Source organism: Tuber melanosporum (assembly GCF_000151645.1).
Source record: "Tuber melanosporum whole genome shotgun sequence assembly, scaffold_52, strain Mel28".
Classification (NCBI taxonomy): Eukaryota; Fungi; Ascomycota; class Pezizomycetes; order Pezizales; family Tuberaceae; genus Tuber; species Tuber melanosporum.
Window position 1 is genome coordinate 120,240 of NW_003299098.1, and position 19,909 is coordinate 140,148.

The 19,909-nt window shown below is 48.5% G+C and overlaps 4 protein-coding genes; 2 read left to right on the forward strand and 2 right to left on the reverse strand.

Moving 5' to 3' along the window:
* Positions 1-2: 2 nt before the first annotated feature.
* Positions 3-2,122, reverse strand: GSTUM_00009055001 (uncharacterized protein). XM_002840463.2 has 2 exons: positions 1,908-2,122; positions 3-1,849 (listed from the first exon to the last, which is right to left on the reverse strand). The coding sequence occupies exons 1-2, from the start codon at positions 1,962-1,964 to the stop codon at positions 269-271; spliced, it is 1,638 nt and encodes a 545-aa protein (XP_002840509.1). The 5' UTR covers positions 1,965-2,122; the 3' UTR covers positions 3-268.
* Positions 2,123-4,515: 2,393 nt separating this feature from the next.
* GSTUM_00009056001 (uncharacterized protein) lies at positions 4,516-6,029 on the forward strand. XM_002840464.2 has 1 exon: positions 4,516-6,029. Exon 1 carries the CDS (start codon positions 4,554-4,556, stop codon positions 5,859-5,861), a length of 1,308 nt encoding a protein of 435 aa, XP_002840510.1. The 5' UTR covers positions 4,516-4,553; the 3' UTR covers positions 5,862-6,029.
* An 8,318-nt stretch (positions 6,030-14,347) lies between these two features.
* Positions 14,348-16,729, forward strand: GSTUM_00009058001 (uncharacterized protein). XM_002840465.2 has 7 exons: positions 14,348-14,998; positions 15,360-15,450; positions 15,554-15,568; positions 15,636-15,946; positions 16,004-16,299; positions 16,352-16,563; positions 16,625-16,729. The coding sequence occupies exons 1-7, from the start codon at positions 14,621-14,623 to the stop codon at positions 16,636-16,638; spliced, it is 1,317 nt and encodes a 438-aa protein (XP_002840511.1). The 5' UTR covers positions 14,348-14,620; the 3' UTR covers positions 16,639-16,729.
* Positions 16,730-18,020: 1,291 nt separating this feature from the next.
* GSTUM_00009059001 (uncharacterized protein) overlaps positions 18,021-19,909 on the reverse strand; it is a gene marked incomplete at both ends in the record, with an annotated part of 2,920 nt that continues 1,031 nt past the window's right edge. Inside the window, 4 exons of the mRNA XM_002840466.1 lie at positions 18,021-18,208; positions 18,338-18,657; positions 18,707-19,778; positions 19,875-19,881. Coding sequence (XP_002840512.1) covers positions 18,021-18,208; positions 18,338-18,657; positions 18,707-19,778; positions 19,875-19,881 — 1,587 coding nt within the window. The remainder of the gene's footprint in view (positions 18,209-18,337; positions 18,658-18,706; positions 19,779-19,874; positions 19,882-19,909) is intronic.

The window sequence follows — 19,909 nt, forward strand, 5'->3', positions numbered from 1 at the left end:
TCTAAAGGCGATTGTGTTTCTTTTCATTGACTCTTTTTCCTTTTTTCTTTCATTTAATATATATCATGTGGTAAAAGTTATATATCTTCTATCTGTCTGATGATGGTAGTTGGAGCATATGGGCGGTCGGCGCCATAACGAAAATCGCACCCTCGTTCCCCAAAAGCAAGACGCTCGTCAAGGGGGTTTTTATCTTATGGAATTGCGTGGACAGCCCCGGCCCGGTTCAGTGGGGAGCCGTGGGTGGGGAGGGGGGGGGGGGAAAAAACTACCTCTCAACCTCTTCTTCCTCTAGCACTTCGACAACAACCTGTCTAACAAGCTCGACATCCGCCCTCTCCACCTCGCGAACCCTCTTCTCCCTAGTCTCTAAGCCAAGGAACTCTTGTGGCCTGACCATCTTCTCGAAGTCATAGTCCCCGACCTCCTCGCCACCACTAATCCCTGTGAGCGCTAGATCCACTGCATGATTGAACTTTGCCGGATGTGCGGTTGACAATGAGATATGGTGGACGTTTTCTTCGCCAGCAGCCTGCGAAGCCTTAATAAGTCTCAAGGAAGCGGCGACTCCAACGGCCGAATGCGGATCAAGAATGTAAGATGCAGAAGGCGGGGTATTAAACATATGCCGTATAGTCTCGACAGTCTGGTTATCGCTAACACGCTCGGAAGTGAAGTCCCTCTTTGCAATGTTAAGCACGTCTTCGGAGACCACGGTAGTGCCAGTGTTCTTTAAGGAGGTCATCCACTCGTTCAGGACGCTGCCGGCCCGGGCACGTTTCTGGTCTTCGTTGGTAGCGTTGGGGATTTCGTTCTCGTAGGCTAGGTACCAGAGTAGACGCTCGAAGTTAGAGGATATGAGGATGTCCATTGCTGGGGAAAGGGTTGCTTTAACCCCGCCTACTGCTGGGCCACCTTCACCCTCCTCTGGGGACACAGGACGCTTTTCGTAGCGGCTTGTTCTGAAGAAGCGATCCAGGATGTCGTTCTCATTTGTCGCAATGACGAGCTTATCGATTGGTAGGCCCATCTTTTTAGCATAGTAACCCGCCAACACGTCACCGAAGTTTCCCGTTGGCACGACGTAGCGAAAGATGGGTACACTTCCTACCGGCAGACGCCTGAGCAAGGTGAAGTAGGAATAGAAGTAGTAGACGATCTGAGCGAGGATCCTGGCCCAATTGATGCTATTGACTGCGCCCAGGTTGTGGGACTTTGACAATTCGGGATGCGAGAAGAGTGCTTTTACCACATCTTGGCAGTCATCGAAAGTTCCGACGACGCTGAGGTTGTGCACGTTCTTGTCTAGCACTGTCGTCATCTGCGCTTCCTGGATCGGGCTCACACGACCCTTCGGGTGGAGGATGAATACTGATACGTCCCTCTTCCCGCGAAGGCCATAGATAGCGGCGGATCCGGTATCTCCACTCGTAGCGCCGATCACTGTCAAGTGGTGCCTCTTCTCCCCCTCTTTCACATCCTTATTCTTCCTAACGAGGAAATACTCAAACAGGTTCCCGACGAATTGCAATGCAACGTCTTTAAACGCAAACGTGGGGCCATGGAACAGCTCTAGGACGTGCAGGTTTGCATCCGGGAGGATGGTATTGAGTGGCGTGATGTCCTCGTGGCGGAAGGTGGAATACGAGCGTGTGACCAGCTCCCGTAGGTCTGAGGAGGGGATCTCGTCCGGGGAAATGTAGAGTGAGAGGACCTCGTAAGCTAGGTCTTGGAATGAGAGGGTCTTCCAGGTTTTTTGCCAGTTCGTGGGTGGGGATGGAATTGCCTCTGGGATGAAGAGGCCGTTGTCGCTGGCGAGGCCTTTGAGGACGGCGGCCTCAAAGGTGAACTTTTCTCGTTAATTAGTCTTGGATTCTTCAGCTGCGGGTAGAAGGAGGGGAACTCACGCCGTAGGACCCGCCACGGGTACTCAAGTACCTTTGCGAGGCGGTGGGTGAAGCCATGATCGTTAAATTTCCTCAGAGCAGGAAGGAAAAAAAAAAGGGGGAAGTAGTTAAGAATCGAGCTCGTCGTTTGGGAAGGTGTTAAATGAGAAACCTTCCTTCGTCTTGGTTGGTTGGTGTGCAATACGGGTGGGGGAAGAAAAAAAGGGATCCAATTCTGTTGCGCCAGGGACAAACGTGGGGCTCCTTCCCAGGGACCGTGCGACAAATGATACTCTGGTCTTTTACGTCGCTATACCGGTATGTAAATCAGTGTTACCCTGTCTTGTACTCATTCACAAATAATCACTCGGCATACCACATGCCCCTGCGGTTCCAAACTTGACTTCTTGGAGCTTGTCCTCCTCGAATTGTAACAGCCATGGTGCCAGAGGAGCTCCTCTGCGAGTGATTTCTTCGAGGGACACGCACCGATACCATACGGCCTGACTTATCACCTGTGGGCAAAACACCGAGAGCTCGCTCCTTGAGTAGCTAGAAATAAGTTCTTCTAGCGGGCGATGTGGATTTATAGCCTTCCGGGAGGCTTTCTTAACGTGGGAGCTGAGGTGGTGATAGGTATCGTGGTGAATAGCGAGCAGTGTATCATAATATTATATAAGTGAGAGAGGGGATGGGATTGAATGGGATTTAATATATAGGCTCCGGAATATTATCATCGGGATGGCTCGAAGCGGGTTTGATATTGAATCGTGCTCCCCGCAAGGAAATTTTGAGCAACTTGAATCAAATGACATATCCATATCAGCGAAGGTTTTGGTGTGTCATGATCCTGACTATGATACCTCATCCTAGGTTAGAGCGTAATATACATCGCGATACTATACACCGACCTGCTTATATAAGGCGTTTTACGCAAAATCCAAAGCATATTGTAAATTTAAACTCTGCTATGTGACTGTGTGAAATGGATTGACAAGGATGATAGAGGTTGGCGGAATTTGCAATAGGGCTACCGAGTAAATGGGGGAATATAGCACATATAATACCATCACAATAAATATCATATACTCCTGTTTCGGGATGCACATCTGTTCCAGATACGATGTGGTTTGGTATCCTCTCTTGAACACATAGAGGACCTCCCTCAATGACGAGAAAGATTACAAGAATGTCAAGAAAGTTTGCCTCAGTTGTAAACCCATTCTGGATGATCTTTCCAAGAGCCACATCTAGATGGGCAATATATTCTGGAAAGAGACATTGTATGGGAGAAAGCCATCTAGAGCCATTGTTGGTATCGTGATTGTCATAAATGTAATCATGGGAGCGATTGGGGAACTGGGTGTAGTCAAGAAGTCGGGGGATTTGGGTCCTCAGGGTGTGCGTTGCTAATGAGATTTTCTTCGACGATTATGCGTTGGTACGTGGTGCAGGACCGTTTCCTGAGGATGGGCGGGAAAGCTACTGTCTTGGCAAGCGCAGTTGGTGGCCAATATATCATAGTTAGTTGGGTAGTAGGATAATCAATAGCGCTGTCTTCTCTGGGATTACCGAGTAATCCGCCATGAATGGGTGACTCCAGGCTGGCCGAGCAGTTCTAGCATGGAAGGAATCTCTTTGTCTGTCCTGGCTTTTACACACTTTTAGCCCGTAAGTGACCCTAACACAAGCTATCGAGCTAAACACCTGACCATCTCAAATCATGACCATCTCAAATCACAGCTAGCCAAACAGGCCCTAAGTCATCTAGCTTTATTAATTACTGTCAGGTGTGATTGATTCTTATAGGTGAGGAGGCTGACCACAGTGGGCAGCCTATCCTGCACTACTCTGAAGACTGGTAAACTGACCCGTCTGGAAAATATGTCTGCTAGATAAAGGATGGCAACACTTCCAAGATTTGCTATGAGGTAGCGATGTATTGAGAGTGTTTCCCTGTTAGTATAGTTTCCATCGAGTGTTGAGGGATGTACATATCTATCGAGGCAACACGTCCGTCCGTCCTGCTGGCTGTTGCGGGATGCATAATGCAGCCTATGCTGTGCTCTTTGAACAAACTTATGTAACTTCCATGTCATGCCATGAGCTCATTGCGACGAGAAGGATAGCAAGCTTCTTGGAAGAAAGACCGCCTTGCTTGGCCATACCCGGCTGATATCGTTCTTGTCCTCACCCTGGCGAGGCCCATGGGAACCATATACAAAACCATTATTTAATAGAGAAAGAGTGAAATGATTTGCCCGATTCGTGCGATTTGGAACGGCTGCTAGCTCTCTAGGAAGTAATGAGGGATACTTATAGAATTTCGATTCCCCAGACCATAACTAACAACAGGTTCGTGAGGCGAGTGATAGTTTATGAGTCTGTTAAACTTAATTCAACCCGAGCCCAGCAGTTGAGCCTATTACTATGGGTCCAGGAACTTGAATTAGATATTGAGAGAAATCATTCTCGAGAATACCCTGTGATAAATGTTCCTACTCGCCAGAATTCTCACAAGCCCGCACCCGTGCAAACTGCTCTTAGGTAAGCCTAGGTTACCCTCCTTTAACCCACCAAACTTTACCACAAATTCACCCCACCAAGTCAGAGCATCACCAACCACACCACCCGGCCAATCCAGCAATCAGCGGTTAGCCTTCAGAGATGGCGTCTAAAGCTTCCTCCCCGGGGGCCAACCTCCTCCGCCATTCGCGGCTTTTTGCTATGCCAAAGCCCCTCCCCCCACCATTAACCTTCCGCTTGGGCCACCAAGATCCAGCACCATACCCAACCGTCCAAGCAATAACCACCCCGACTGCCTCACGGGTCCGTGGCAATTGGGGCCTGAAGCGCGATGTCCCGCACAAGATCACGCACACAACGATGCGAGTGACAGAGCTGGACACAATTGAGCGCTTCATGGCCTTCGAATCCGCCAACGACGACGTGCTCACGTTGAAGAAATGGCAGGAGGTGGACATGCCACTGGTTAAGAGTCCCACACTAGGAAGCGGGCTGAGTGCGAACGCATGCCTTCAGGAATCCGTCTTCGACGACAACATCATTGCTGGAGAGAGTTACAAGTGGAAGTATCTCGGCCCCTTCCTCCCGGATATGCCGGCGGATGAGTTTAAACGGTACGTACTGAAGAAGGTGAAGCCCCGACAGAAAGAATTCGAAGCATTTGTCGCAAAGAGCATGGCGGATGCGTGCGGGGTGTACGAAAGTGCTGCTGCCGCCGACGGGGAGACAAAGGAAGTACAGGTGAACATGAACAAGTTGAGGGAGGACACAATGAAGTTCCTGGCCCTGGTGACGGACTTCCTGGACATGCCGAGGGGCGGGAGGTCCTATCGTACCCACCCGTCCGCGGGACTACACTACACTCGCTCAGCAGCACACATTCCCTACGATCCTGAGCACGGCCCTTGCCCTTCACGCCCTGTTCCTGGCCGATCCCTCAACTCGTCCCCCAGTGGCGCCGTCGTCGGGATCGGCGGTGTTGCCGCGATCCTCCGCGATAATAATACCAATTACTTTGACACCGGCCGGGTGCATAACGACCGCAGACACGTTCGCAACTACGAGCCCAGATCTGCGTACATCTCCAACCGCGGGCGGATCATGATGGATGCCAAGTCTGCTATGTCCTACGAGGAGGCTATCGGGATGAGGGGTAAGGGTCCTGAGGCGCTCTGGGGCGCTGGGGGCGCTGGGTCCGTGATGGATAATCTGAAGAACTTGGTTCCCCAGGGCGGGCGCAAGAGGGGGGTAGAATGGGACAATTGGTTCGTGGATTCCGGGGGACGGCGAGGGGGCGGTAATGGGGACAGGGGTGGCTTGAGCAGCCTGGCGCCTCCTGGGTCCAAGCTTTCGGGGGCGTTCACGAGGCTGGGTCAGGCGAAGGAGGGTGGGGGGCGGGAAAAGAACGACGTGATCACTGATATCCTAGCTAATCTAACAAAGAGCTGATATGCTAATCGCTTCTCAAATTTCTTTTTTGGTGGTCTTTATTCTATTTCCATTTCGCTCCAGATATTCTACCAGCGTAAAAACAAACAATTATATCTTAAGGAAGACTATTGTACAGTACAAACGTTTCTGAATTGCCTACAGACGTATTATATAATTACGGTATATTATACACCCCCCACCCCCCTAGTGACTGGACACACGGATTGGTTTAATATCGTTCACGTTTTGTTGGAGTTACCTTGGGGGTGCGATAGGTGGATTATTATCTTCTCTCTAATACGGTAAGTATTTCTTCCGTACATACTCTGGAGGCGAATGGAGTATTTCCCCTTCAAGAACCAACTTTTCCCCCACCACAAACTTACGTACGCAACCGGTGAATGGTACGCCTACCGGTAATTATTGTAATATCTAGCCTCGTGTCCTATACCCCAAATTCTCTCATTCTTTCCCTGAAGATCTTCTTATCCGGGGCAAGCTCCTACCTAGCATAGACTGGTGTCTAAGTTCGTTTTTCTTTCTGGCTCTCGCTCTGCCCCTTTTTTAGTACCTCTGCTACTGTTCTCTCTCTATTAATATACTCGAGCGGGGTATAGTATTGTATAGCTTCTGATGCTCGATGAATCTCAAACGCCATTGGTCCAGCTGGGACGAGTTACGATCTGCTGAGGTACTGTACTCGTACTCAAAGCTTCTCTCTCTCCCACCCCACTTAGCCAGAGTTTACTCGAGCACGAGTACAGCGCCATAGCTTAACGTACTGTAGTACAGTGAGTTTCTCCATAATTACCAAAGGTGCATCCTTTCCCTCCATTTTTTTTCTCCCCCTTCTTCTCCCCTTTCCGCTTGATTGTATCGTATTCTGTCTGTTTGCCCGGTTGGCTTTTGCGAAAAGGTAAATACCGTAGTCTAAGTTACCAGTGGTTTGTGGGAAGGCCGATCACGGGACCTTTCCTCGGTTCGTACAAAAACAATTTAATAAATTTAAGCACTATAGGGTTGGCTTTATTTTTATTTTTATATTATAATATTATTATTTCGTTGTAAGTTACCGCATCCCAGGTAGCCCTTGGCTTAGCCGTAGATTGAGGTTATGATCTGGACCTGGAACCAGTAGGCTGCCCGTACCGTAGAGCAAAGTGTTGTGGTCGCCCGGGTAGCCGGTTGATGCTGTGCGTCTAGGAATACCGGTATCATAATATGAGAGGAGGAAAAATATGTTAGATAGCATCTGCCCCGGGAAGGGCACTAGGCAGTGCGGGGAATTTCTTTGAATTTTTTTGGGAGCAGTCAGCAATGGCTAATCGGCAGCCCGGTTTGTGGTAACTTGAGATAACGTTGACCGCATGCTAGGCACATATGTCATCGTGGGTTAGAATAATTTGTTTTTTTGGAAAAATTTTATCGCTGTGGTTGCCGCCGAAATGCGGTGTCGGCAGTTAATCATTGGTATCAGCAATGGTAACCCAGTACCGCTGTTTTTCTTTTTCTTTTTCTTTACCCTTCTCTGGTTTCTCCTCATCTCGCGCTTCCAAAGACACTCGAGTACCGGCGAATGCACGACATCGATTGATTTGATGACGGCGGTGAGGTTGCTGATGGACTGCCGGGGCCCGTGGATGTGGTGGTGGTGGTAGAGGGGGAGGAGGAGCAGGAGCAGGAGGCGGAGGTGGGGGCAGGATGGGATACTCATGGGGATATTACAGTGGTTAATTCGCTGTATTGTCCTACTGAAGGTCTCTGATCCTGTTTCGGAGTACTGTACGAGTACTGTACCGGTACACAATGCTCAAGTACCGGTACGTATATTCGCCAACGATAATTTAGCGGAGAACCACGGGCAAGGAGGTACACATAGCCCGAGGACAGGCCGAGGTCACTCTCGTTTTTCCCCCATCATTTTTTCATATTTGTTACGCCTCTACTAATACCTGCTGGCGCTGTGATATATGAGAAGGTATTACTGGCTGCTGTAAATTGTCGAGATGAGAGATGAGGGGTGATGGCGGAAGAAGAGGGGGGAGGGAAGAGGGAACATGAACCGGGAGTGTGGGTTTTCTGTTCTGTATCTTCTGCTTGATACCCGGTTGCACCTTGTGTGCGAGTTATGGGTATAAGTCACTATAAGGTCCCACGCGTACGTCATGTATGATATGTCGGCACATATTTAAGCATTTTATGTGTAATTTTGGGAATCTGGTGTGAGATTTGAGGGTTCTGTAGCTGCTCATTCGTGGTCAACAGTATCGCCACCCCAGATGGTTTCTCTTGGAGGAAAAAACTTGGAGCGTTTGATGGTTGGTGGTTTGAATTACGTTCAGAGTTGCTTGATTTCTTCCCGGAGTGGTTGGTTAGTTGATTGGTTGGATTTGTGATGTGCCACAGTACTGCAGCCGCAACTGATAAGGACTCGGCTCGTTTTTGGGTTTCTGCAGCACTGCTTATTAGGGCAGGATTCCTGGTTGGGCGTTGCTAACACACTAGTGTGGAACCTCTTGTGTGATTTACCCCTCCATCATCCCAACCCATCCCACCCCACCACCATCACCACCACAACCGACGCGCCGGAACACAAAGTCTTATAGTCTACCGATATCGTGCACAGATGCGAAGCGTAGTTCGCACACAGTGTCCCATCTTATCAGTCTTTCGCCTGCTTCGTGACACTGTCTACTCCAATATTTGCCAGCCAAACCATGATAATTATGATAGATAGATAGACCAGATCGGCCGAAAGGAAGGGGCGCCAGACCAAACCTTGGTATTTCTATTTCTATTTCCAATTTCATTTGTTTGTCAAACCCAAGTTGGGACGCATACGAGGCCAGTATCGGTAGGTATGGGGGGAAAAATTGTAGTCTACCGTCCCATTGCCACAGCCGAAACTAAAGTTAAATCCTCCCCCTCCTTCTTTCCATACTCCTGCTCCTGCTCTGCTCCTCCTCCTCCTGCTCCTCCTCCTCCAGCACCTCAATCCCGTCATACCAATCCTCCCTTCTCTTCCCAGTTCCTACCATCAACTCCCCCTGCACTCCGCCTACTATCGTACCCTTCAGGATAAAACCCATACATACTCACAACCTTCCCCCCCCCCTCCTCTCCTTTGACGTTCTCTACTCCCTCTCCCCGGGTCCCTCTTGTTCTACCTCTCCCTTTTGTTCCCCCTTTTGTGCCCCCAGAGCAAACCTAAATTCTTCGCTACTGTGACTCCTTGAAATCCATTCGAACTTACGGGATTCCAAAATCATGGATACCAAAGAGTTTAATCAGGTCTTTGAGGATGCAGCCGACTCCTCGACTGTGCGCACCGTGCACCGTCTCCGTGCCAATTCCACCATCATGCAGGTCAACAAGATTTTAGGTTTGTTGTCGTCCTTCCTTCCTTTTTTTTTTTTTTTTACATTCCCCACGTTTTTTACCCGGTGTTGTTCCAGAATTGTTTGTTTGCTGACTTGGTGATTCACTTTTTGGTACCATTAGTTGCCAATCGTGGTGAAATTCGTAAGTTTCCCTCCTTCGACATTTGTTGGTTCAGTGTTTCATGGTGTCAATTGATTAATTTAATCTTTATTACAGCGATTCGTGTATGTTTTACGATTCGTTTAGATTGTGTTTGTGATTTGTTTACTAATGCGGCTGGTCTGTGTGAAATAGATTTTTAGAACCGTGAGTTTGTTTCACTGTCTTGGTTGCCATAGGAAATTTTCTGACGCAATGGGCAACAGGCGCATGAACTTTCTTTACAAACTGTTGCCATTTACAGTCATGAGGATCGCCTCAGCATGCATCGCCAGAGTATGAGCCTCACCGAGATAGCGGGGAGACCCGGTTACTGATGATTTGGGCAATCCTTTAGAGGCTGATGAGGCATACGAGATTGGCGCAAGGGGAGAATTCACACCCGTTCAGGCCTATCTTCAGGTTGATGAGATTGTAAAGATCGCGTTGACGCATGGTGTTGACATGATCCATCCTGGCTATGGATTCTTATCTGAGAATGCGGAGTTCGCCCGCAAAATTGAGAAAGCTGGCATGATTGTGAGCCAGATATCCCTCCACGCGCTTTCCAAGTGCGGTCGGTTTTAACAAATCGTTTGCATTCTAGTTTATTGGGCCCAGTCCTGAGGTTATAGATGGTTTAGGAGATAAGGTTTCGGCACGTACACTTGCTCAGAAATGCAGCGTTCCGGTGGTGCCTGGAACTCCTGGGCCTGTGGGTGATCTTGCTGCGGCAGAGGTATTCGTGGAGGAATACGGATACCCCGTCATCATCAAGGCAGCTTTTGGTGGGGGTGGTAGGGGTATGCGAGTAGTGAGGGAGGGTGAAAACCTCCAGGACGCCTTCACTAGAGCAACCTCAGAGTATGTTTCTTATCAGTAAGGCCTATCCTAGAGATGACAAGATACTAATGATGAAACAGAGCCAAGGCAGCTTTCGGTAACGGAACTGTTTTCATCGAGCGCTTCTTGGACCGCCCTAAACATATCGAGGTTCAGCTACTTGGTGACAAATTCGGAAACGTTGTTCACCTGTACGAGCGTGACTGTAGTGTTCAGAGAAGGCATCAGAAGGTTGTTGAGATTGCCCCCGCCAAGGATCTCCCGCCAGAGGTCCGAGCCGCTATCCTTGAAGATGCTGTTAAATTGGCAAGATCAGTGAACTACCGTATGTCTACCCTGGAAAATAGCTTTCGAGCCCTATTAACCGTTGCAATATACAGGAAATGCCGGTACTGCTGAGTTCTTGGTCGATCAACAAAACCGATATTACTTCATTGAGATCAACCCTAGAATGTAAGACGACCTAGCATGAGGAGGGAGAGCTATTGCTGACTGAATGGTATATAGCCAAGTGGAACATACTATCACTGAAGAAATTACTGGCATCGACATCGTTGCCGCTCAGATACAGATTGCTGCAGGAGCCTCGCTCGAACAATTAGGCTTGACTCAGGACCGCATCTCTACCCGTGGTTTTGCTATCCAATGCCGCGTCACCACCGAGGACCCATCACAGGGCTTCCGACCTGACACTGGAAAAATTGAGGTGTACCGTTCTGCAGGCGGTAACGGTGTCCGCCTTGATGGTGGTAACGGTTTTGCGGGGGCAATTATTACCCCTCATTACGATTCCATGTTGGTCAAGTGCACCTGCCATGGATCTACATACGAAATTGCTCGCAGAAAGATGTTGCGCGCACTAGTAGAGTTCAGGATCCGTGGTGTCAAAACTAATATACCATTCTTGGCCTCCCTACTAACTCATGATACCTTCATTGAAGGCTATTGCTGGACCACATTCATTGATGATACGTGAGTGGTTATCTTCCCAAAGTCTCAAGGTTCAGATAGACTAATTACTGGTTCAGTCCCGAGTTGTTTTCTCTTATGAAGTCACAAAACCGTGCCCAGAAAATGCTGGCATACTTAGCCGATTTAGCTGTTAATGGCAGCAGCATCAAGGGTCAAATTGGTGTTCCCAAATTCACTGGAGACATTGTTTTGCCCAAGCTCTATGATGGGAATGGCAATCTAATTGATGTCACCTACCCATGTCAGGTTGGTTGGCGTAATATCCTCGAGAAGGAGGGGCCAGTAGGCTTTGCCAAAGCCATCCGCAAGAACAAGGGTACTCTCTTTATGGATACTACATGGAGAGACGCGCATCAGTCTCTTTTGGCTACCAGAGTCCGTACTTGTGACTTGGTAAACATTGCAAAGCATACAAGCTATGCCTATTCCAACGCTTATAGTTTGGAATGTTGGGGAGGTGCTACCTTTGACGTAGCGATGAGATTCCTTTACGAAGACCCATGGGACAGATTGGTAATACCTTTATTTTCTTCGAATTTTATCTAAAGTCAGCTACTAACCATCCTTTAGAGGAAATTGAGGAAATTGGTTCCGAATATTCCTTTCCAGATGTTGCTTCGTGGAGCAAATGGAGTTGCATACTCATCGTAAGTAATGCCAAGAGTGCTCTTCTAAGTAACTTATCTAAAATTTCTAGGCTTCCGGATAATGCGATTGATCACTTTGTTAAACAGGCGAAGGTTAACGGAGTTGATATCTTCCGTGTATTCGATGCTTTGAACGATCTCGATCAATTAGAGGTTGGTATAAAGGCTGTTCTCAAGGCTGGAGGGGTCTGCGAAGCCACAGTTTGCTACAGTGGGGATATGTTGAATCCCAACAAAAAGAAATACACGCTTAAGTATTATCTCGAGATTGTTGACAAGATTGTGGCTATGGGAACCCACGTCCTTGGTATTAAGGACATGGCCGGTGTTCTCAAACCCCGAGCCGCAACTCTGCTCATTGGCAGCATTCGCAAGAAGTACCCTGACCTCCCTATCCACGTTCACACACACGACTCGGCAGGAACCGGCGTGGCTTCCATGGCTGCTTGCGCTATGGCAGGTGCCGATGCGGTTGACACTGCTACCGACAGTTTGTCCGGTATGACGTCTCAGCCGAGCGTCGGAGCTTTGTTAGCTTCTTTGGAGGGTACCGACCAGGACCCCAATCTCAACCCTAACCACGTCCGTGCAATTGACGGATATTGGGCTCAACTGCGCCTCCTATACTCTTGCTTTGAGGCTGGTCTAACCGGTCCGGATCCTGAAGTCTACCTTCACGAAATTCCTGGTGGACAACTTACAAACTTGATTTTCCAAGCCAGTCAGATGGGTCTTGGAACACAATGGGCAGAAACCAAGAAATCCTACACACTAGCCAATCAACTCCTTGGGGATATCGTCAAAGTTACACCTACATCTAAAGTTGTCGGAGACCTTGCTCAATTTATGGTCTCCAATAAGCTTTCTTATGACGATGTAATTGAGAAAGCCGAGACCCTAGATTTCCCTGCTTCTATCCTTGATTTCTTCGAAGGGCTGATGGGTCAACCATACGGCGGCTTCCCCGAGCCCCTTCGTACCAATGTTCTTCGTGGGCAGCGTCAAAAGTTGACCGAGCGCCCTGGAAAGTCCATGCCACCAGTCGATTTGGCTAAGGTTAGGGCCGAGCTTGAAAGCAAGTATGGCGTCATCTCAGAATGCGATATTGCGAGTTACAACATGTACCCCAAGGTTTTCTCTGACTACAAAGACTTTTGCGACAAGTATGGAGATCTTAGTGTTCTTCCTACCAAGTACTTCCTAGTTAGCCCCAAGCTTGGAGAGGAGTTCCATGTCGAGATTGAGAAAGGAAAGCTTCTGATTCTCAAACTGTTGGCTGTTGGTCATATTTCCGAGCAAACTGGCCAAAGGGAAGTCTTTTTTGAGATGAATGGTGAAGGCAGAACGCTCTTAATTGAAGACAAGCACGCGGGTATGTCCAGTTTGCTCTTCATCCTCTGGTGGGACATAATAACTTAAATATTTACAGCCGTCGAAAACCTGAGCCGCCCCAAGGCCGACCCCAAGGATCCTAGTCATGTTGGAGCACCTATGGCTGGTGTTGTTGTCGAAGTCCGTGTCAAGGAGAACACCGAGGTTAAGAAAGGCGATCCTATCGCCATCATGAGTGCCATGAAAATGGTATGTAACTACTATCTCTATCCGCAAAAATTATGATATGCTAACTTGTGATTTAGGAAATGAGCGTCACTGCCCCCCATTCTGGAGTCGTTGTTGGCCTCGAAGTTAAGGAAGGCGATTCCGTTGATGGCTCCGACCTTATTTGCAAAATCCATAAAGCATAGGCGCGCTTCTCCTGCTTTGTATTGTTGTTTTCCCTGTTTTTTTTTATCATATATACATCTTGAGGCATTTCTTCGGTCAATTGAATAATAATAAAAATTAAACACTTTTGAGTGCATCCAATTTGAAACAATTTCGATCCAACGTAGGAATCCGGAGGTCTCCTAAATCTCTGCTGAGTCATTATTGATATCAGAGATGAAGTATGTAAAAGAATCAAGTGATTTTTGTCACTCGTATCACGTGACTGTAGGGGTACATAGATTCAAATTAGGGCGGCAGGAAGGTGGGGCAATCTTGAGACACAATTGATTCCCCCCACCAACTAGGATTAAGTGGATGAACCCCATCAACCATTTCTCGCATCTTTGTAGGTTCACTCATTGGCTCACCCAATTTTCTCTTGCATCGTACAGGTATAGTATCATCTGTAAAAACACTATATTGTACGAGTACTGTACAAGTACTCGTACCTGTAGTCTATCGGTACCACCGCCACCATAGATATTTATCTACTCGAGTAGACTACAAACTATCACAACAAATTGAACATTGCCAAAGTTGAGAAAAGAAAACACACACAACCCTCCCACCTGCACCGGAAACAAAAGTACAGTAAGCCTTCGGCTTGTCAATAATCCCTATCTCAGCAGGAAAAAATTTTCCCCTCTCTGGGGATGAAAAAAACGTAATTGAACACCATCACGTTGATATCATCTTATTTGCATTGGTCCCACGCTCTATTTTCCGCTTCACAACCAAGCCTCACCTCAGCGAAAACCCCTCCCTCATACTCAACAAAGCTGCATAGAAGCAAGAAAGAGAGGTCTTATCCCTGTTTGTTTTTTTGATCGGTCTTCCACAGCCTCCCAGTTTTCTCTTTAATATTTATTTTTTTTACCCATAAACAGAACCCGCGTGTTTGATAACTCCTTCATCCTCCCTTTTCCTCCATCCCCGTTTCTCCTCCTTCCCTCTCCCTCCCTCTCTCTCCTCACCCCTCATCCTCCATCTGATCTAGTCGACCATCTGTTTCATCACGAACCTTTCAGAATGATTACCAAAATTCACGCCCGTTCAGTCTACGACTCTCGCGGTAACCCCACTGTTGAGGTAGATCTCACTACTAGTGATACTGGCTTGCATAGGGCTATTGTCCCCTCCGGTGCTTCCACCGGCCAACACGAAGCCATTGAGCTTCGGGACAAAGACAAGACCAAATGGGCGGGGAAGGGTGTTCTCAAGGCTGTTGAAAATGTCAATACTATCATCGCCCCTGCCCTCATTAAGGAAAGGTTCGACGTCAAGGACCAAGCTGCTATCGATAAGTTCTTGATTGATCTTGACGGAACCCCAAATAAGGCCAAGTTGGGGGCCAACGCTATTCTTGGTGTCTCTTTGGCTGTTGCTAAGGCTGGAGCTGCTGCAAAGGTATGTGTTCTACCACTTTTCATTTCCCCTCTTGTTGTACGAGTACAGCCGCATTTAGATTTTTGTTGTTGGACTCGTTACTCAGTGCCCCAATTTCTCCGGCGGTTGTCATGTCCCTCAGACTCCCTATTGATCACGCACCCTGACCCTCTTACTGTTTTGATCTGTTATGTTCTCTCAAGTTTTTATTTTTTTTATTCCCATTTTTGATAAGGATCTACTTTTCCCCATTCCTATTTCTTTTGCGACGTTTCTATTCCAGTCCTTCTCTCCGGTTCCCGAGTAATCTCCGGGTTCTATATTCGAAGTTTGAAGGTTATTTTGATAAACGAGGCTAGGAGCTAACAGCCGAGTATCGCAGAGTGTTCCACTATATGCCCATGTTGCGGATCTTGCCGGTACTAAAAAGCCATTTGTTCTCCCGGTTCCGTTCATGAATGTTATTAACGGAGGTTCGTTACACTCCCCTTCTGGGAAATCCCGCTAAGCCCCTGCCCTTGGAGCCGGTAGAGTCGCGCATGCCCAAAACTGTATGCTAATAATTGGCTCTTGTAGGATCTCATGCCGGAGGTGCGTTACCAGACCACATCGTATAATTTCCCCTTTCCCGTGACTTACCGATAAGCGTGATGTCCAGGTCGTCTCGCCTTCCAAGAGTTCATGATTGTTCCCTGTGAGGCCCCGAGCTTTACCGAGGCTATGAGGCAGGGAGCTGAGGTTTACCAGATCCTCAAGACCCTCACCAAGAAGAAGTATGGTCAGTCCGCTGGTAATGTTGGTGACGAGGGTGGTGTTGCACCCGACATTCAGACCGCTGAGGAGGCTCTTGACCTCATCACCGATGCTATTGATAAGGCTGGCTACACTGGCCAGATAAAGATCGCTATGGATGTTGCCTCTTCCGAGTTCTACAAGGAGGATGCTAAGAAGTACGATCTTGACTTCAAGGTTTGTTGGTACCTATCGAATTGAATCTTCCCCAGGTGCTAATATCAAGACCGGTAGAACCCCGACTCCGATAGTAGCAAGTGGTTGACCTATCAGGAATTGGCCGACCTCTACAAGAGCCTTGCCCAGAGATACCCAATTGTCAGCATCGAGGATCCCTTCGCTGAGGATGACTGGGAGGCCTGGACCCACTTTTACAAGACCAGTGACTTCCAGATTGTTGGTGACGATCTGACTGTTACCAACCCCATCCGCATCAAGAGGGCCATTGATGAGAAGAGCTGCAACGCTCTCCTTCTCAAGGTCAACCAGATTGGTACCCTCACTGAGTCTATCCAGGCCGCTAGGGACTCGTGAGTTTACCCCCCTTTTTCCCTTTATTTTGTGGGGGTTAATAGATAATAGATACACCGCTGGCTGGGGTGTCATGGTCTCCCACCGTTCTGGTGAGACTGAGGATGTCACAATTGCGGACATCGTTGTCGGTCTCCGCGCCGGTCAGATAAAGACTGGTGCTCCCGCGAGAAGTGAGCGTCTTGCCAAGCTCAACCAGATCCTCCGTATCGAGGAAGAATTAGGCGAGCAGGCCACCTATGCTGGGAACAATTTCAGAACCGGTAAGACTTCTCCTGAAATCAATTGTTGCAAGCACAGACGACTAACTTGAAACTGCTCCAGCTGTCAACCTTTAAATTTTACCCAGTTCAACATATGTCGGGGACTTGGGGACAGTTTAGATAAAAAATTACTTCCCCGAACCTTAATTAAAACGATGCATAGCTATGAGCAACTTCCTTACTTCCGCAAATTACAGTGATTAAATGATAACCCTGACTCCCACTAGTAGTTGTTGGATGAGGTGGGGAGAGAAGGATCATGGAATATCACCCGGATAAGTCCAGTGGTGCCAAGTGTAGTCCATGGTACCGAAGTGGTTCACCCCCTAGAGTATCAAAAAACAAAATTCTAGGATGTAGCCGCTCATATTGAAGCAATGCCAACACACTTATTACCACCATCCAAGCTCTGAGCCCAGTAGAGGAATTCCATATAAACCAGAAGGAATATCTATCATATATCCACCTGGCTCAAGCGCCAGCTATCTCGTATAAGCAAGTACAAGCACGGATAGTCACCGGGCAGCCCCGCCACCGATCTGCTAGACCAAACCCACTACAATCCAGTAGTGGTGCAACAGGTACCAACCGAATCTACAAAGCAGCCCCATACTTTGTTACCCAGAAGTGAAACCATAATATGACCTCTTCTACTAATACTCCCCTCGGTCCAGGTCCCACGGCTGCCCGAGGCACCACTCACGCCCAACAGAAGAGAACGGGTCCAGAAGCGGTAAATAGGAAAGTCAGTGTTGGTGCCATGATAGCTTCCCGCCCGACAGATCGCAGTACGCATCATTGTGCCCCCGCAACAGAGAATCTCTAGAACCATCGAGTACATACGGCATAACATTCCAAAGCGGCTCCCTCCAAAAGCGTCCGTACAGTATCATACACCGGTCTTTACCGGTTATCATATTTCACCTCTATTCGGGAACGCTGGTACGGGCTGTCGACCCACTATATCTATCGGACGGGACGGCGACAAAAATTCTGAGGATGATTCTCTTGCTTGCTTTTCTCTGTTCGTGTTATGATAGATGCTGTACTGTACCAGTACAGTACAGTATAGCACTCGTTCATGGATGCTCACTCGCGGTTGTGGGGGAAAAAAGGGGGGGATTGAAAAAAACTATATTATCATACGTCACATCGTACATGCGAATGTGCCGGATTGATATCTTTCCAATCCCATCTATCGTATATATATCATATTCCAGCCTAACTTATCCGCCCGATCCCGACTGATCGACCGGATGTCCACTCATGTAATCCCGGTCAAGATGTTCATGTAAATGCCAGACAAGACAGACGAAAGCCCCCCCCCACCCCATGTATGATCATCATAGATAGGTATCATGAAAATAAATTACGTAGAAAAGGAAAATGAAAAAATGAAATAAAATAAATCACCAACACAATACACACAACCACCATCTAAAATACAATAGAAAAGTTCACTCAACAACACTTTTAAGACTGAGACCCTCCAAGAACCCTGCAAGATCCTCTTTCTTGACCTCCACGACCGTAGCTTCGAACGCGTCGATTCGGATGCGTGCGTTGGTGCTCTGGGCTACTTCCTGGAATGCCATTCCGAACCTGTTCCGCCCGGAGCGGTATTCCAGCGTTGCGTCTTCGTCGTCTTCATCGTCTGAAGAATCATCTTCCTCCTCCTCCTCCTCCTCCTCTTCCCCTCCGTCTTCCCCGACTTCCTTCCCCTTCCCCTTCCCACTCTCCTTCCTTTCCTTCTCAGCTTTCTTCTTAACCCCACCAACTCTACTTCCTAATGTGGTACCCACAACCACATACACCCCCCTCCGCTCGTTGAGACTCGCAACGACCAGAGGTAAATGCCGCTTCTTCCTGTGCTCCTTTTCCTGCTCTAGAATGGCTTCGCCAAGCCATAAGGCTAACTTTGATAGTGCGCTGGGGTGTGCAAAGGTTGAGACGTCGGGGCCTTCCTTAACGACTGCAAGCCGAAAGGAGCGCAACAGACGAATTTGACGCTTTTCAATTAAAGCAGTGCCGGTTCGTAGGATAGCACGGGTTAAATCCATCGCTGTTGGGAGGGCGGTTTTTAAAGCTTCAATGCTAGTTAATGTTAGTCAAGGTGAGAGGGAGGAGGTGAGGCGGGGGGTACTCTTCGAGTGCATCGTAAGCAGCCCAGAAATTAGCTATCCAACTTTCAGACTCTCTTGCCTCTTCTTTGCGGGTTTCGTTGGTTGGGTCAGGGTCCACCAGTGCTTCTGGAGCTTTACCAGCGGATGAAGATATTGGTGTGATTGCTGAACCGCTGTTGGTATGGCTACTACTACCTCTTCGTCCCATCTCTAGAAGACCGCCTATGACATATGCTACATCCGCCGCACTAAGGCATCCTCTAAACCCCCAGCACCTGACAAATCCCTCTCGTACAACACCTTCGAGGCCATACAACGGAGCGTACTTCTCTAACCTCTCGCGAAGACTCCGCTTCAAGTCCATGTCCATGTGTGTGTAGCTTTGCTTGCACTGACTAAGGCTAAACCCCATCTTTGCCAACAACTTGTGCAGTCGCTTCCGCCCAGTCTCTGACCAGATATGTAACTTGGTCCCCAAGAACGAAGAATGCAACATGGAGTCGTACAAGGACCAATGACGGATGAGCATGAACCTGTATTCCGGTGATAGCCTGATGGCGGTATCGGACGGTGACCGGGCTGTAGTTTGTAAACTGCTACTGCTGTTGCCTGAGACATTGGAGGAGCCCGGGGGTGGGGCCTCCGGAGGATTCAATCTGCGGACCTCGTCTCGGAGGACTCCACGGATTTGGTCTTCTCGAGTGGTGCTTACCCAGCCAAGACCTCCTGCTTTCCTTGGTGGGCCAGAGGTTATCCCTCGGCCGATGATCTCCCCGGAGGAGAGACCCACAATGGCCAACCAGAGGAGGTCATTGTCCTCACGACCAAGGTCGGAGGCTAGGGAGTAAAGGAGACCGGATATTGGCTCACCGTACCAGGTTCCCTGTGTGTAATAGCTTGCAACGGTAGACTCATGCTTTGCTCGTAGACGACGGAGTTTTCTCCGAAGAAGTTTCGCAGATGGTGGAGGACGCTCGGGTGGTGGTGGGAGTGGTAATTGTTGTGAGGGTGAAGAAGGCGGGGAATGCGAGTGTACGGGTGGAGGCGAGGAGGCGAGTGGTTTGGAGGAAGGGTATGAAAGCAGTGTGTGTCCTTAAACAATGGGTAAAAATCCCCGGAAAAACTTCGTGCGTGGTAAAATGTAAGCGCCCCCCAAACAAAAGTAAATTAACCCAGTAAAAAAAAAACCAAATCCCTCCCCCGTCCCTCCCCCCCCCCCCAAA

Excerpts from the sequence above, each read along its gene's own strand:
- GSTUM_00009056001 (XM_002840464.2), top strand. The coding sequence starts at position 4,554 with ATGGCGTCTAAAGCTTCCTCCCCGGGGGCCAACCTCCTCCGCCATTCG.
- GSTUM_00009055001 (XM_002840463.2), bottom strand. The coding sequence starts at position 1,964 with ATGGCTTCACCCACCGCCTCGCAAAGGTACTTGAGTACCCGTGGCGGG. Across the intron at positions 1,850-1,907 it reads CCCGTGGCGGGTCCTACGGC|TTCACCTTTGAGGCCGCCGT; the intron begins GTGAGTTCCCCT and ends TAACGAGAAAAG.
- GSTUM_00009058001 (XM_002840465.2), top strand. The coding sequence starts at position 14,621 with ATGATTACCAAAATTCACGCCCGTTCAGTCTACGACTCTCGCGGTAAC. Across the intron at positions 14,999-15,359 it reads AGGCTGGAGCTGCTGCAAAG|AGTGTTCCACTATATGCCCA; the intron begins GTATGTGTTCTA and ends CGAGTATCGCAG. Across the intron at positions 16,300-16,351 it reads ATCCAGGCCGCTAGGGACTC|ATACACCGCTGGCTGGGGTG; the intron begins GTGAGTTTACCC and ends AATAGATAATAG.